At 46.5% G+C, this 17,825-nt stretch overlaps 1 protein-coding gene across 1 annotated transcript; it reads left to right on the forward strand.

Moving 5' to 3' along the window:
• Window positions 1-15,859: 15,859 nt before the first annotated feature.
• Window positions 15,860-16,342, forward strand: LOC142453015 (large ribosomal subunit protein eL29-like). Its single transcript, XM_075554142.1, has one exon. It carries the CDS (start codon window positions 15,860-15,862, stop codon window positions 16,340-16,342), a length of 483 nt encoding a protein of 160 aa, XP_075410257.1.
• The last annotated feature ends 1,483 nt before the right edge of the window (window positions 16,343-17,825 follow it).

Genomic DNA, 17,825 nt, shown 5'->3' on the forward strand with positions numbered 1-17,825 from the left:
TTATCTTCCAATATGTGTTGCTCTGTCTTGTGTTCCCCAAAGAGCCGGGCCCAGTGTCTTGCATGAAGTAGCTGCTCAGAAATCTTGCTAAATGAAAGATGAAAATGCAAAGCTATAAATGCAAAAATAGTATTCACACTCTGCTTTGGTCATTCCAGTGTTGTTGTTGTTTTATAAGACAGGAAAACGCTTTTTCAAACCCCATAAGCACATTTCTCTCTCACTGCCATCGAGTTATATTGTGTCTCAGTAACCCTACAAGACAGAACAGAATTGCCCCTGTGGGTCTCTGAGGCAGGAAAGCTGGGGAACTGGGCAGCCCTAGGTCTAGTCTGTACCAACCACATGGGCCTGCCATGGGCGGCAATTGCATCAGGTTAAGGGACGTTGGGGTAATTCCTAGATAGATGCTAAATGTACGAAGACATTATGTAGAAAGGCACTCCCCCCGCCTCCAACCAAGGGAGTGTAAGGATGAAGCAATAGTGATATTATTGTTAAATATACAATTGCTTTCTGGACTTATAGGACACTTTAATTTTATACGCATGACGATTGCTTAAACATGTGAGATCCCTTTTGTAATACATCCTTCTTCCCAACAGGTTTCAGACACGCCTTCTCAACAAACAAGGATGCCTGCTAGCATGCTTACATTTAAACTCAAAGCACTCCCACTTCGACACTTATGCCAAGACAACTCTCACTATATGTGGGTCAGAACCACATCCTCCAGTCAACATAACTTGTAGGAGGGGAGGTGGTGAGGAGGGAAGAAAATGGCTTGGTGGGCAAGAGCAGGAGGCACCTAAGGACAGGAATGCATTACTTGTTTATTATGGAAAATTCCCCCAGGGCCTTTGAGGGGGTTTTGGGGGAGGGAAAAGGAAGGGGAAGTTGGAAGCTTGTTTCAACACTACCTCCACATCTGGAATCTGAGTCTCCTGCTGGACCTCGTTATCCTCAGGGCCCCAGGCAGAGAGAGACCTTTCTTCTTGGCCCATCAGAGAGCAGATGGGACCAGGAAAAAACTTGCGGCACCTGGTTTGCTTTCCACTTCTTCTCAAACTACCTATCCCCATTTATACCACCCTTGGAGAACTCGAGATCTGTGGGACCCCCCTCCCTGCCACCCAGGAAGCTGGGGAAAGTTTCGGAGTGAATCATGAAGCCCTGAGGAGATGCAGGGGTGAACACTGGAGGATGAGTTGAAGCTATAAAGTGCTGTCACTTTGCATATATATAAAACTGGCAAGAGCTCCCTACATCCTCCCCTCCCCCCTTCCTCTTTATGGCCTTCCCACCTGCCCCAAGATTACTATGCTTCTATTGCTACTAATCCTTTCCCAAATCTCTAGTTTCGTTTCCTCATCGTGCTTATCACAATAGGGAATTGATTTCTGTATTCATGCGCTTCTGGTTGTTATTATTTCTCTCCCTTACTAGGATCTAACCAGGGTGGATGTATCAAGACAGGACCACATCTGCCCTGTTCTCCATCGCCTGTCAGTTGATTTCAACTCAATGCAACTCCATGTGTTTGAGAGTAGAACCGTGCTAGAGGGTTTTCTTGGCTGCAATTGTTTTTTGTTTGTTTGTTCTGATAGTTTACTGTATATTTGTAACTTTATACACAGTAAAAAAAAAAACAGGTTCCCATTCAACAGTCTCTACACATCATGTATGGGCAAGTGATTCTGTAAGATCTCTCTCTCCGGGCTAGAGTTACACCTCGGTCCTTGGCTCCCCACGAGAAAGAATTCACGCCGAAGCCTGGCTCGTGATCCCAGTGAGTTTAATGAGAGTTAAAAGGAGTTTCAGGTTTTACAGGGCACCCATAGGATTCTTTTCGACCATGCAACCTGGCAGAGACTGCTGGGCATCACGCAAAGATCTCTCTCCCAAGTTCTTCTCCAAAAAGACCTGTCTCAAGTTGTTTCTCAAGTTCTCTCCCCAGTCCCTCCTCCCTCCCCCTCGCTCCTGCCTTTTCAAGGATTCCAGGGGGAGGCATGGTGGACGACCCCAGATCGACCCCATTGGCTGGATTGAATTCACCTGGCCCAGGTGGGCCGATCCAGGATTAGCGCCCACCCATGCCCACAGGCGGGAAAACCTAGGCTTTTGTTCTCATGCTTGGCTCTCTTGGGCATGCGTCAATGGACATCCCACCCCTGCCTCTCTGCCTAACAATTCTTCTGTAGTCTTCCTGAGGTTGTCCCGCTTTTGCTTGCCTATGAATCTGTAGAAAACATCATGGCTTGGGTCAGGCACACCTTAGTCTTCAAAGCAACACTAGGATAGTGGTTAAGATAAAATGGTATACACATACACACACACACACACACAGTGAAACCCCAACTCACTGCTTCGGAGTCAATTGTGACTCACGGCAACTCTATAGGACAAAACAGAACGGTCCCTGTGTATTTCCAAGACTGTAAATGTTTACAGGAGCAGAAAGCCTCATCTTTCTCCTGTGGAGGGGCCCGTGGGTTGGAACTGCTGACCTTGTGGTTAGCAGCCCACTGAGTAACCCATTAGGCCACCAGGGCTCCCGTGTGTATTCACAGTCAGGGCTTAATAAACTCTTAAATGAGGAAACAAATGACTTTGAATTCATCTCCTCTGGAGAACAAAACCTAAAATTCTGGGGTAGTTAGCCCCTGATGTCACCATGTAAATAAAGGTACTCACTCACTTACTCACTCACTCACTCACTCACTCACTCACTCACTCACTCACTCACTCACTCACACACTCACTGCCATCAAGTTGATTCTGAGATACAGAAACCTTATCTCTCTCGGCACCAGGAATGAGCCACTGGTAGGTTCAGATTGCTGACCTGGGTTAGCCGTGTCCCCACGACACTACCAGGGGAGAGGGAAAGGAGAATTTGGAAGGAGGAACTTCAGAGAAATGGAAGCTACCAAGGAGGGATGGAGCCCAGGTCTTTTACTAGGGCCGATGATGAGGTTATGGACGGAGGGAGTGGGCCCTGGAGCTCCCAGCTGTACATTCAATCAGCAGATGCCAAGGACTAGCTCGTGGGCTTGAGATGGAACGGAAACAGATGAGCCAATGAAGACTCCAATTGAAGGGTGCTGGAGGAAATTGGGTGTGGACCCCAGCGGTGCTGTTTATTCAGTGTGTGATGTGGGCGGGGCCTCCTGACATATCTGAAAATCTGTGTCCTCAATGAAAAAAGCAACCCACCACGGGCAACTTGATCCGAAAGTTGTTTGGAGGAGCAAGACGGTGAGAACATTGGTCCTGGGCACCCAGTAGGTGTTTTTTCCCTGTAGGCCATTGTGGCAATCACTGTGGTGATGCTCAAGGCCAGCAGGAGCTCAGCCCGGAGTAGGGAGACAGGAGGGACGGAGCCTCCAGGCACCGGGTTCATCAGCTGTCAGTTTTTCTCTGTCCCTTCCTGCTCCTCGCCACCTCAGGTAGGTTTCGTGGCTTGTTCTTTTTCCTCTTCTTGGTCAGCCCGTCAAAGAACGTTAAAGCACCTTCTCTTGCACGCACATTTTAGCAGGAACACTTGTCCCCGGAGGCGTGGGCAGGTTGAGGTGGCGAGTTCCTGGAAGCCAGTTAATCAGTGACCCCAGAGTCTTCTTTTGCGCCTTCGGAGGCCCCGGCTCATTCCTTGGCAGTTTTGCTGACGCAAGAGGATGGAGTTCCACGGGCAGGTCACAGCAGCAATACATACCGGACCGCTCGCCCTGGGGTGCAGCTCAGTCCCGTCCAGCCCGGTTCAGTCCAGCTTCTCAGGCCGGTGCCTAGCAGGCCCCAGCAGTCTGTTCAAAGGTGCCAACACTGCTGCCCTGGCTTCTTTGGGCCCCAGTGTCCTAGTGCCTCCCGCCGGCCTCAGTCTCTCCCACTTTATCCATCTTGGTCACTGCTCTCTTTTCAGTGCCCAGGACTATGCCAGGAACCCTGGGGTATAATGAGTCACTCATTCGGCTGCTAACTGCAGGGTCAGCTGTTTGAAACCCCCAGCCACACCTGGGAGAAAGACAAAGCTTTCTACTCTCGGTCCTATCGGGTTGCTGTGAGTTGGAATTGATTCAAGGGCAGTGAGTGAATTCCGAGGACTAACGCAGGAACCCCAGTGGCATAGTGGGCTGCCAACGGGAAGGTCAGCAGTTCCAATCTCCCAGCTGTTCCCTGTGGGAAAGATGGGGCAGTTTGCTTCTGGAAAGATTTGCCACCTCGGAAACCTTATGGGGCAGTGCCACTCTGTCCTATGGGGTTGCTATGAGCTGGACTTCACTGGGTGGCAGTGGATTTTAAGTTCGGACCATACCTTTTAGTAGATACCAGTTTGAAACAATGAAACTCATTGTTGGTCAGACCACTTCAATTCATGGTGACCCACATGTTTCAAGTAGAACTGTGCTCCATTGGGCTTCCGAGGATGACTTTTCAGAAATTGATCACTAGGCCTTTCTTCCAAGGTGGATTGGCAATATACATACATTTTCTTCCTCTTCATTTTATTGGGGGCCCTGACAGCTCTTATTTCCATCCATCCGTCCATCCATCCATCCATCCATCCATCCATCCATCCATCCATCCATCCATCCATTGTGTCAAGCACATGTGTACATAAGTTGCTATCATCATTTTCAAAACATTTTCTTTCTACTTGAGCCCTTGGTATCAGTTCATTTCTGACCCCGCCCCCCATGATCCCTTGATCATTTATACATTTTTTTGCATGTCTTACACCGACTGCTGTCTTCCTCCACCCACTTTTCTGTTGCTTGTTCCCCTAGGAAAGGGTTATATGTAGATCATTGTGACTGACTCCCCTTCTCTCCCCTCCATGTTCCCCTTCCCCTCCTGATATATCTATTCTCATTATTGGTCCTGAGGGGTTTGTCTGTCCTGGATTCTCTGTGTTTCCAGTTCTTATCTATACCAGTGTACATGCTCTGGTCTAGCTGGGTTTGTAAGGTAGAATTGGGGTCATGATAGTGTGTGCGTAGAGGCAGCGTTAAAGAACTAGAGGAAAGTTGTATGTTTTACCAGTGTTATTCTGCACCCTGACTGGCTCACCTCTTCCTTGTGACCCTTCTGTAAGGGGATGTCCAATTGTCTACAGATGGACTTTGGGTCTCCACTCAACCCTCCCCCTCATTCACTTCGATATGATTTTTTTGTTTTGGGTCTTTTATGCCTGATATCTGATCCCATTGACACCTCCTGATCACACAGGATGGTGTGCTTCTTCCATGTGGACTTTGTTGCTTCTCAGCTAGATGGCCGCTTGTTTATCTTCAAGACTTTAAGACTCCAGGCACTATATCTTTTGATAGCTGGCCACCATCAGCTTTCTTCACCACATTTGCTTATTCACCCATTTTTCTTCAGCGACCATGTCAGGGAAGGTGAGTATCTCAGAAGGGTAGCGGGTTATTCGAACAAAGTGTTCTTGGGTTGAGGGAGTACTTGAGTGAAGGCCCAATGTCCATCTGCTGCCTTAATACTTAAAAAATAAATATATGTACATAGCTCTATTTCCCTGTCATTATATAAAAATATATTTACATATGCCCATGCCTGTATCTAGACCTCTATAAATGCCCTTTGCCTCCTAGTTCTTTCCTCTATCTCCTTTTACTTTCCTCTTGTCCCACCATCATGTTCGGCCTTCATTCGATGGGTAGCATCTGAGGGTCCAACGCTTGTACCACTCAGGGACTCCTCAACAAATACAGGGTGTTGGAAGAGGACAGAAATACAGTGCTCCCTATTTCATTAATGGTGTAGAACTGTTCCTATGAGAAGCAGCCTGCACCTCAGGACACCCAAACCCCAAACCAGGTGCTCTTATGTCCGTTCTGACTCCTGACCACAGTCAGACAGGATAGACCTGGCTTTCCAGGACTGTCCTTTCTATGGCAGGAGCCTTGGTGGTGCAGCAGTCAGGCAGTTGATTTTTAACCAAAAGATCCCCAATTGGAACCCCCCACAGACGTTCCACAAGAGAGATACGGCAGTCTGTTCCCCTAAAGATAAACAACACCCCTACCCTCAAGAAACCCCCCAAAACACTGCCATCGATCCAGTTCTGATTTACAGTGATCCGACCTGTGGGATAGAGTCAAACCTCTCCTTAGGGTTTCTAATTTTCAAGGGAGCAAGCAGACAGTCTCACCTTTCTCCTAAGGAACAGTGAGCAGGTTTGAACCCACCACCTGGCTGTTAGCCCCTGAGTGCTTCACCACTGCACCTCATTATAGATTGCCCCAAGGTCGGCCCTGGAGAATCCGACCGAGACTTGAGTCAAAGCGTGTTCATGAGTCTTAAAAAAGTACAACAAATCCGCGAGTTCTCTTTGTGGCTAGATTTTTTCAGAGACCCTGTATTTAAGGGGTGAACTGCTGTGTAAAGAGAAACACCGGATTAAAGACTGCTGCTTCTCCCTGCTCTGAAACCTCATGATTCAGCGGAGTCTCCCACGTGGAGCTCCACACGTCCCTTTCCCTCTTCCAAGGGCCCAGGTCCCCCCAGGAGGCCTCTTCCCATGTGGGGGTGGTGCTCCGTGGCAGGGGGAGTGGGGAGGAGGGTGAGTTGGGATCGCCTGTGAGGGCTGGGGCTTGATCCCTTGCCAGGGGCTGGGCCCGAGGCAGTTTTCTGGGAAGAGTAGGTGCCCAGTGTGACTCAGAACCAAGTTAGGGAAAAACAAGCTCACTGGATCGCTGGCACTCTCCCACTGGCACGGTTTGACCATGAGCTCATGAAAGAGGAAGCTGGCTTGGGTGGGAAATGGCAGCTCAGCTTTCCCTCCTGTTTTCTCTCCAGCACCTCAGAGATTCCTCCTCTGGAGGGTCTGGCCCTCATGGTCCTGTCATCTTGGTCTCTGGGTAGACCCTGTCTGCCTTCTGGGACCCTCCTTTCCCCGGACAGCTGGTCAGTTGCTGCCCCAGCTTAGAAATCCCACCCAGCACAGCAGGGGAATGGCTCACAGGGGGCTTCAAAAAGTTCCCGGAGATTCCAGTAGTTGTTAATTTCTGTTGTCCTGGGACGTTTTGGAACCTGCTGGTATTTTATGGGTGCCGTGGCTCTCTGCTGAGCTTGGCCACTGCCACCGTGGCCACTGACCGCCCCCTGGCTCGGTTCCTGTAAGTGCTGCACCCTGAAGCAGAAGAGTAGTTGCCGGTCCTGGACCCTGCTTGAAGGGCTAGTGGAATCACACCGACCCAATGGCAGTGTTGGGGTTTCAATAGCTAGGGTTCCCCCAGTTCGGGAAAAAGACACCGGATGGCTGGACCCCAGCCAAGACCTAGTACTTTTAGTATGCGGACCAGACTATCACCAGAAGGCACGAGTCATTGTAGCAGAAGCAATGACATGTCCGGAATTCTTCCCCCTCCAGCCTGTCTTCCACGCCTTATTTGCTATGAAGAGAGGCGAGCAGCATTCAGATACAGCTTCCCTGCTGGCTGTGGCAGGTTCTCCTTTCTCCTGGGAGGAGTGCGTTGCACCTGGGGCTCCGTGAGTCGCAGGGCGCTTGATGGGCGTTTTGTGAGGATACGTTGCTCACTGGTTTAGCCAGCTCCCGACGCGTGGCAAACCCCGCGTGTTACAGCATCGAATGGCTACAGAGTTGTCTTGGCTTTCATCTTTTTTATTTTTAAAATCATTTTATTGGGGCCTCTTCCAACTCTTTTTTTAAAAACATTTTATTAGGGACCCATACAACTCTTATCACAATCCATACATATACATACATCAATTGTATAAAGCACACCTGTACATTCTTTGCCCTCATCATTTTCAAAGCATTTGCTCTCCGCTTAAGCCCTTTGCATCAGGTCCTCTTTTGTTCCCCTCCCTCCCCGCTCCCCCACTCTTACAACTCTTATCACCATCCATCTATCCATCCATGGTGTCGAGCACATTTGCACATTAGTTGCCACCGTCATTCTCAAAACATTTTCTTTCTACTTGAGCCCTTGGTATCAGCTCCTCATTTTCCCCTCCTCCTTCCCCACACCCTCCCTCCTGCACAAACCCTTGATAATTTATAAATTATTATTATTTTTTTCACCTCTTACCCTGACTGATGTCTCCCTTCACCCACTTTTCTGTTGTCCATCCCCCTGGGAGGGGGTTATATGTAGAGCATTGTGATCGGTTCTCCCTCTGTCCCCCACTTCCCCTTCCCCTCCTGGGCTTTTAATCTTTATGGAAGTGGATTTCAACGCATTTTTTCATGGAGCCACTGCGTGAGTTGGCGTGATCAATTTTGGTTATCAGTGTATATATTTAGCTCCAGAAGAAACTGACATACCCTCCCCCACCCCCCAAAGTGGTTTATCATTTTAATACTGGGATGGGACTATTTTAACGAGGCTACACAAAAATCTCTCTTCTTAGAAATTCTTTTGTCTAATTTGTAAAATAGCCAAATGTTTTCTTTGTCAGGGTCAAGTTCCCTCTTGGTGGCTGGACGAGTCACCTCAGGGACCAGCAGACTGTCCCCAGGAGAGCTGGTCTGTCCTGGCTGCTAAGCAGCTTCAGGGCCCGGAGGCGGTGTACAGCCACACACCGCCCTCACCTCACAGTCTGACCACCCTGTGACTCAGCATCTTTGTCAGCTGCGCTGCTTACCCTCTGATTCTGCTAAGTGACTCAGTACAGGCCCCTGGAATAATGCAAAGTCAATGTCAGGTAGCATAACAGGGGGGCTGTCCCGCTCCATACCTGAAGGCCCCCTACAGGAGGTTGGAGGAGAATCAGGTGAGCACGTAGCCAGCCATAAAGACTAAATGGGCTCCCAATCTAGGCCCAGGTAGGTTTAATTCAGCCAATGGGGTCAACGAATATCTTTGACCACGCCTCCCCGTGAGAGGCCTCATCTACCTTGACTGTGAGACCTCCCCACCTCTTCTTTGCCCTTTGGCCCCTGTCCTTGCCCACTAGGCCGTGCTGCAGTCTCCCTGGCCTCGGACCACCACGTGTGGGTGTGTGGTCCCCCGAGGTTGCCCGTGCTCAGTGACCGTAAAACCTGAAACTTCTTCCATCCTTTATCAAAACCCGCTGGGATCACAAACCAGGCTCGGCGTGAATTCTTTCTCGTGCGAAGCCAAGAACCCAGGTATTTCCCACCGGAGAAACCTAATGGCAACCCTTCCTGAGACTGCTCGATGGGCTACGCTGGTATTCACTCATTGAGCTTGCCCAGCCACCCACTGTCCCTACCACCTACGATCCCATCCGGCAGATGAGCAAAATGAGGCAGTCACCTTTGCCCATCTCCAAGACGTCGTGGGAGTTAGGTTTTAGCCCAGGTTCAAAGGCATTCCAGAGCCCAGCAGCGCAGCGCAGTGGTCAGAGCATGCTCAGCCGTGCCATTGAACCCCGGCCTGGGCTCACCTCCAAGTTTCAGCTCACTCATTTCTCACGCCAAGGCAGCCCTCACTTGACAGATAAGCAAACAGCGCCCAGTGGCTGGGCGGGGACTGGCAACCGGCATGTTCGGCTGTCGGGGCATGCCGTCAGCCTCTGTGCATGCCTGCCTCTCAGGAGTCCTCATTAGAAACGTGATTAATCAGCTCACTGGCCTAGCTCCTTGTGTCTCTGGGTTTTGCACAGCGGTGGGATCCAGCCAGTTCACACCCGTTGGGCAGAACAGATGCCTACTTTTTTGTTGAGTTTGGCGAACCGGTTGTTAAAATGGCACTAGCAGTGAAGGGTTCTATCTTAGCCCAAAGGCTGATCCTGACTCTTTTTTAAATGATCAGTCATCTGCACAACAGCATATTGTAAGCACCAGGTGTAATGTTCATTCCACCCATAGTGAGGGAGTTAAGGTTTATTGTGACAACCTGGCTGATACACACATGTGGGATTAATTGAAGGGTGGAGAGATAAATGGCTCAGTGAGCCTCGCCTTTCCAGTTTTCGGGTTTCTTGCTCTCTGATGATCAGGCCAGGGTGCAGCTGCCTTAGCCAGTTCCCTGCTTCAGCTGGCCAGGCTTACTTCCTGCGAGACATCCCTGAGGAGAAACCACATGGACCTACCCTGATGCAGCCTGGGTGCTGGAGCAGCCATGTGGAGACTCCTGCCAGCGCTGAGATGCTTACACACTCACTGATTCGGCTTTCCTCCTGCGGTTGGCATCATTGCGTGTATTTTGTGAAACTAACGCGGACTTGTAGATCAGTGTCGGACATATGGGCTAATGTTGGACTATAGGCTTGGACAGCACTGGGTTGGGATGCTTTTTTAATGTACACTTACCCTTTATATAAAACTCTCTCTTATATACATCTGAGTTTCTGTAGTCTACCCAGACTAACACACATAGGTATAAAAAATTACATGGAACTATAATTGTAATACTTATGTATTCATTTTATAAAACTGGTTATATGTTTTTTATCCCCTTGGGTTTGTTGCTTTAGTAAACAAACGTATAATGTAAAGAGAAAAAGTGCCAAACAACCAGACAGTGACAGGTTGTCATTTGCTTCAGCTCTGTGTTAGGTCTCGAATTCCCCTGAGCTGTCCCCCACGGGTCAAGTCAATAGGAAGCCAGGGCACAATAGAAGTAGAACGGCCCACTAGAAAAAAGAGTTCATGGCTTAGTTACTTCAAAAACCTTCACAAATATAAAATTTGTAGAAAACCATTGATTTGTTGGGTTTCCTTGGGGAAAACTTTTAAAAGACATTGTAATGCCTTTGAAAAGAAGGCTGATGGTTATGAACATTTAAAAGCAAGTTGTAGGCAATTTCAAGAGAGGAATAAATTACAATCTCTCAGTCCTTTGGAGCCATGTTGTTGAAGAAATATTAGTTCCATGGAAAAGAGCGAAAGAACAATTGCTTGCATTTAATGCCATTTTTTTTAATGATCAAACTGATCTTGATGATTATCAAGAGTTCGTGTAAAACGTTCTAAACATTTCCCAGAATTAAGCAATTCTTGTAAGTGTTCAAAGAACTGAAAAATAATGTCAGGCCAATTGCCATAAATTCAGCAAAAACAGAAGAGGGTTTTAAAAAAAATGAGCGTGGTTTGTTCAGAGAAGAGAAGTACCCTGTTTCTAATCTATCAGACACAATGACTCTTGTGTAACTGGTCTACCTCTAAAGGAATGCGGTCCTAGTCCTATAGGGAAGAGATGGTGAAGGAGAAATCACAGAACCAGAGCCGCTCTGAGAAAAGCTAAGCTTATTGCAAGTGAGACTGCCAATCAGGAAGCATTATGCAAACACCTGAAATAGCAGTGCTGCTTTTGGTCAGGTATTACTTAATATGCTTTCATTATTAGTTTAAAACGCTTTGATAACAGGATCTAGTTTGGTGTACCGCTTGCATTCTGATTTAAGTATTAATTGTATAAAATAATAAACTGCCTCTTGGCATATTTTGGTTTGGTACTTCAAACGGTCATTAGGGCGGCGAACTGCTCATTAAAGGGTTTGAATCCCATCCCTGGTTTGGCGCTGCTGCAATGCTCCTTGGGCGTGCTCAACTCTGACCATATCCGTGACCTCTTACCTGCCTTTGAGAGAGTCCTCGTCTAGCAGGTGAGGTGGTTAATTTGCTGGAAGGTTGAACAATGACTCAAGATTCGGCACTAGCCACTTTTCCTGAGAGGACGTTGTGCAATCAGAAGACACATTAAGATCATTTAATCACCCAAAGGGACTTTGAGCCATTTCAGAGAAGAGGCAAATCCTTCGATACCCCCATCAGTGCTTGACATATATGAGGGGCTCAACCATTTTGGGTTGAGATCTGGATTATTTTAATTTCGTTCTGTGTTGCACAACATGGTAGTATGTGACTATTTAAAGAAAGTAACATTAAATAGAAGTAAAAACCCAGCTTCTCAGTTTTCATTAGCTACATTGCATATGCAAAACAACTGCATTTGGCTAATGGTTACTTATCCAGGTTGAGAAGCTTAGGTTGAGAAAATTTCCATCATCACTGGAAGAAGTTCTATTAGACAATATTGAGTTTGATGATAGGTGACGTGAGAGAAGGAGGAATTCACTGTGACAAAAGTTTATTGGACTTTCTCCCAAAGGCCTTGGGGATTCCGGGAACGGCCCCTCCTAGCCTAAAGTCTATTTTGGGGGGCTCCCCAGGGGTTTTGTGTCTTTGCTTTGCTCCCTTTGCTGATCTGTTATGTTCGCTTTCTTGGTTCGCCCCACTGTGGGGGGTTCAAACTGGACTCACTCCCTGCTGTGTGTCTCCAGTATTGTCCTCTATCGAGGTATGCTCCAGTGAGGGGACTACATGTACTGAACTGTTGCTGGCCCTGCAGGCCTCTTTGTGCCTTAGCTGCTCCGTGCAGGGACAGCTTCCTCCGATCTTGGTGGGCCAAAGTGTGGTCTAGAGTCTCCATCTCTCTTTGTTCTTCTTGGTTTGTTTCCATGTGGGCGTGGCATGCCGGCCCCTCTCCCAGACCTGCAGGTTTAGTGGGCAGACCTACCATTATGTGTGCTTTTTGTTTTCTCTTACTCTTTTGATTCTACCTTTTGTTTGTTTTCTCTTTGTTATTATTGGGTTGCCTACCTATATACGATAGGCATGGGAAGCAAGCTCAAGGAGAAAGCAACAAGAAGGACTTGGGAGGAGGAGTTGGGGATAAGGGAATGGTGAGCAAACAACGCCATAGATAGGGAACAACAAGGGAATTAAAAGCAACAACAAGGAGGACATAGAGATCCTGGGGATGCTGGAGCAACAGCAATCTAGCTGAGAAGAATTACTAAGAGGCGGAAGAAGGACCAGTGTGATGGTGGGGCAGGAGGAAGGGAAAAAGAAACAGAGGGTCTAGTAAGCAAAGCTATAAATAGAAGTATAAGCATAGGTGTGTACATATGTAAACCACATTAATTCATAAAAAATAGAGGTATTGGCCTATGCACATATATCTATGTGGCGATACACTGAGGTAGTGGATGGGCTTCGAGTTTCTTCTCATAAGATATGAAAATAATAATAATTTATAATTCATCAAGGGGTCACAAGGGTGGGGGGAGGGAAAAAAGAGGAGCTGATACCAAGGGCTCAACAGAAAGTAAATATTTTAGAAAATGATGGCAACACATGTACAAATAAGCTTGATACAATTGATGTATGGGTTGTTAAAATAGCTGTAAGAATCCCTAATAAAATGATCTTTTAATAAATAAAACGAAAGTTGGGGAGGAGACAAGCCAGTCAGGGTGTGATGTAGCAACGACAAAACATACAACTTTCCTCTATTTCCTAAATGCTTCCTCCTCCCCCACTATCATGGTCCCAGTTCTACCTTATAAACCTGGCTAGACCAGAGGATGTATACTGGTACAGAGAGGAACTGGAAACACAGGGAATTCAGGGCAGATGATCCCTTCAGAACCAGTGGTGTGAGTGGTGATACTGGGAGGGTGGAAGGAGGGTGGGTTGGAAAGGGGGAACCGATTACAAGGATCTACATGTGACCTCCTCACTGGGGGACGGACAACAGAAAAGGGGGTGAAGGGAGACGTCGGACAGGGTAAGATATGACAAAATAATAATTTCTAAATTATCAAGGGTTCATGAGGGAGGGGGGATCAGGGGGAAAAGGGAAAAATGAGGAGCTGATGCCAGGGGCTTAGGTGGAGAGCAAATGTTCTGAGAATGATGAGGGCGATGAATGTACAAATGTGCTTTACACAATTGGTATATGTATGGATTGTGATAAGAGTTGTATGAGCCCCTAATATAACGATTAAAAAAAAGAAAAGAAAGTTGATTGCAACTCGATGGCTTTAGTTCTCTTTCAATTCTTAAAGTAGTCAATACCAGTCCTCTTATTAGATTCTGCTGCATCCTGCCCAGTGGTGCCTAGTGTGGTAATTCATAGTGTCATACTTCCGTTTCTTGGACCTCCTTCCTCTGGGACCAGATCAGTCATAATCCTTTGCAATGCCTAGTATTCATTTGATCATGAATCTGTGATAAATATAGTGGCAGATTGCTTAAATGTAATTTTTCTTTCAATTGGACGAATACTAACAACAATATTTTTTGGTAAAATCTTTTCTTGTTGAAGCACCTTTTTAGTTATGATATTACTAATCACAGAATGGATACTCTATAAAACATCTTTTATCTTTCTTATTGGCATATAATTCACATATAACATTAGATAGTTCAATTACATTAAGAAGAGTTGTACAATCAACACCACATTGTAAAATCAACACAATTATAGAATATTTTCTTCTTTCTTTTCAAAGATCATTTTATTGGGGCTCTTACAGCTCTTATAACAATCCATACATCAATTGTATCAAGCGTATTTGTACATATGTTGCCCTCATTATTTCTAGACATTTACTTTCTATTGAGCCTTTGGTATTAGCTCCTGTTTTTTCCCTCCCTCCCCCCACATTTTCTTCTTTCTTTCTTTTTTTTAACATTTTATTAGGGCCTCATACAACTCTTATCACAATCCATACATATACATACATCAATTGTATAAAGCACATCTGTACATTCTTTGCCCTCATCATTTTCAAAGCATTTGCTCTCCACTTAAGCCCTTTGCATCAGGTCCTCTTTTTTTCCCCCCTTCCTCCCCGCTCCCTCTTCCCTCATGAGCCCTTGATAATTTATAGATTGTTATTTTGTCATATCTTGCCCCATCCGGAGTCTCCCTTCACCCCCTTCTCTGCTTTCCATCTCTCAGGGAGGAGGTCACATGTAGATTCTTGTAATCAGTTCCCCCTTTCCAACCCACTCACCCTCTACCCTCCCAGTATCGCACCTCACACCCCTGATCCTGAAGGTACCGTCCACCCTGGATTCCCTGTGCCTCCAGCTCCCATATGCACCAGTGTACAACCTCTGCTCCATCCAGTCCTGCAAGGTAGAATTCAGATCATGGTAGTTGGGGGGAGAACATTTTCTTCTTTCTTGTACTCACTGTTATCAGCTCCCCACTTCCCCCCAACCTCCCTCCCATGCTTCCAAAAAACCATTAATCCAGTTACCATCTATCTTGGATCTTTATCTATCTTGGATTTCATATACAGAGAAACATACCCAAACAAAAACAAAAACAAGCAAATAAATAATAACATCAGAAAGAATATTAAAAACTAGAAAAAATTTCAAATGGGTCAAAAGGGAGATCAAATGATACGATCTCAAATTTTAACATCTTGTATCAGCACTAACCACTCTCCAGTGCATTCTGTATGATAGCGAGGCTGTTTCCATCTCTGGTCGATATCAGAGGGAATTCCCAGGAGGGAATTCATGAGATCAGTGGGAATCCACGTGTATTTTCCCTTCACATTTTGTACACTGAAACAAGTCAAAAAAGGGGTCGAGAGGGAGAGCAAATGATAAGCCATTACATTTTAACCTGACTACATCTGCCATAATTGACTTTACAGTGCTCTCTGTTAAGAAGGCGAGTCACTTCCCTCAACTATCCCCCATGGGGGAGGGGGGTTCACCAGAAGCGGAATCCACGCGGGGACTCTGCAGATGAAGTTTGGGTTTACGCTGTCCTCTATGGCCTTCTGTAAGCTGGGTGTTCGCAAGTTAAGCTCTGATACCATCCCCTAGAGTCCTTCTTTTAAAATATGGGGACATGTTAATGTTTTTTAAAGTACATGCTTACTATGATGTTTGTCTTTAAAGTATTAGTCAGGCACATATCCCATCAGCCATAAATTGCACAATTTTTCTGCAGTAAGAATGATCTTTAGGGATGTGATAAGAGTTGTATGAGCCCCTAAGAAAATGCTTTAAAAAAAAAAATGAAAAAGACCGTGACTTTCTCTCTCTCACTCTCCTCTGGTCCCTGACGCTCTGGCAGCTGCAGGCGTCGGTGTAGACATGGCCAAGTCCAAGAACCACACCACGAACAACCAATCCCGGAAATGGCACAGAAACGGCAGCAAAAAACCCCGGTCACAACGATATGAATCTCTTAAGGGGGTGGACCCCAAGTTCCTGAGGAACATGCGCTTCGCCAAGAAGCACAACAAGAAGGGCCTGACGAAAATGCAGGCCAACAACGCCAAGGCTGTGGCTGCTTGCGCCGAGGCCATCAAGGATCTTGTGAAGCCCACAGAGGTCAAGGCCAAGATCCCAATGGGCGTCAACCGCAAGCTCAGCCGACTGGCCTACATTGCCCACCCCAAGCTTAGCAAGCGGGCTCGGGCACGTATTGCCAAGGGTCTGAGGCTCTGCCGGCCCAAGGCCAAGGCACAAAGCAAGCCTGATGCTCCAGCCAAGGCCACGACTCTAGCAAAAGTTCCCAAAGGCGCCCCTGCCCCAGCTCAAGCTCCCAAAGGCCCCCAGGCTCCCACAAAGTAGAGTTATCTGTGAGGGCGAGAGGGACTGGTGTGAGCCCTGGGCTGCTGCCTGCATGGCGCTGGTGTCTTCTTGTGCTGTTTGTTGTACAAATAAACCCACGTGGTGCTGAAAAAAAAAAAAAGAATGATCTTTAAAATTGGTTTTGGATTAAGTTTCTTGGAATATATAAACATCTTTAGTGATAAAATGTAAGGAGAATTTAAATATTGACAACCTATACAATAAAAGCTTTCTTAGTATCTTAATTATTCTATTTTTCTGAGTACTTTGATTTTATTTAAACATTTTAACAGTTTTAATGACATATAATTCACATATCATATAATGCAATGATTTAACTATATTTAACTATATTAAGAACTGCGCAGTCATCACCGGAGTCTGTTTCAGACGCCCATCTTCCTACTTGTGCTCTTTATTATTAGCTCCCCATCCCACCCCCGCCTCCAACATCATCTGCCAGAACCACGAGAAACCGTTAATCCAGTGACTGTCTCGAGGACTAATCCAGTGACTTACCTCTCCTGGATTTTATAGAAAGAAAAAATATGCCAAAAACCAAAAAGAAAAACAACAACAATAACAAAATAAAACAGAGAAGAACCCCAATCAGAAAGCAAGCAGAAAATAATCACAACTAGAACAAATTTAACATGGGTCAAAAGGGAGAACAAACGAGAAGGTGTTAAATTTTAGCCTAGCCACATCTGCATTCATCCGCTTTCCGATGCATTTTGTTGGATAGTAAGGCTGTTAAGATCCCGGGTCAATGCTCAGAGAGGGCTTTCTGGAGGTTGAATCCACGTGAGGACCCTGCAAATGGATTTTTGACTTTCACTGTCATCCATAGCTTTCTGCAAACCAGAATTTAATCCCTACTAGCATTCTCTTCTCTGGACTTTGATTTTATTATTTACAATCCTTGGATTACACAGGCTGGTGTGCTTCTTCTGTGTAGATTTAACTGACACTGTGCTTCAGTGTCTGTTTGCTTAAAGACAAGCCCTTACAACTCAGCTACTATACTTTTTCTCTGGCCAGGCACCATCCGATTCCTTCACCACCCTTTGCTATAGCTGTAATTGATATTGCTATTATTGCTATCATCTTCAGGGATCTCTTCATGAAGGCAAGTATTGAGTAGGGCCATGAGGTAGTTTATTGTGCCAACCTGGCTGATAAACATATGTGTGGTTTATTGAAGGGCGGAGGGATAAATGGCTCGGTAAGCCTCGCCTTTCTAGTTCTCGGGTCTCTTGCTTTCTGACGGTTGGACCAGGGTGCAGCTGCCTTAGTCAGTTTCCTGCTTTAGCTGGCAAGGCTCACTTCCTGCAGGAGGTCCCTGAGGAGAAGCCACATGGACCTACCCCAATGCAGCCATAGGTGCTGGAGCAGCCATGTGGAGACCCCTGCCAGCGCTGAGATGCTTACACATTCACTGACTTGGCTTTCCTCCAGCAGTCGGCATCATTGTGTCTGTTTT

The sequence above is a fragment of the Tenrec ecaudatus genome, chromosome 7 (genome assembly GCF_050624435.1).
Source record: "Tenrec ecaudatus isolate mTenEca1 chromosome 7, mTenEca1.hap1, whole genome shotgun sequence".
Taxonomy (NCBI): domain Eukaryota; kingdom Metazoa; phylum Chordata; class Mammalia; order Afrosoricida; family Tenrecidae; genus Tenrec; species Tenrec ecaudatus.

Coding starts and splice junctions, on each gene's coding strand:
- LOC142453015 (XM_075554142.1), top strand. CDS start 15,860: ATGGCCAAGTCCAAGAACCACACCACGAACAACCAATCCCGGAAATGG.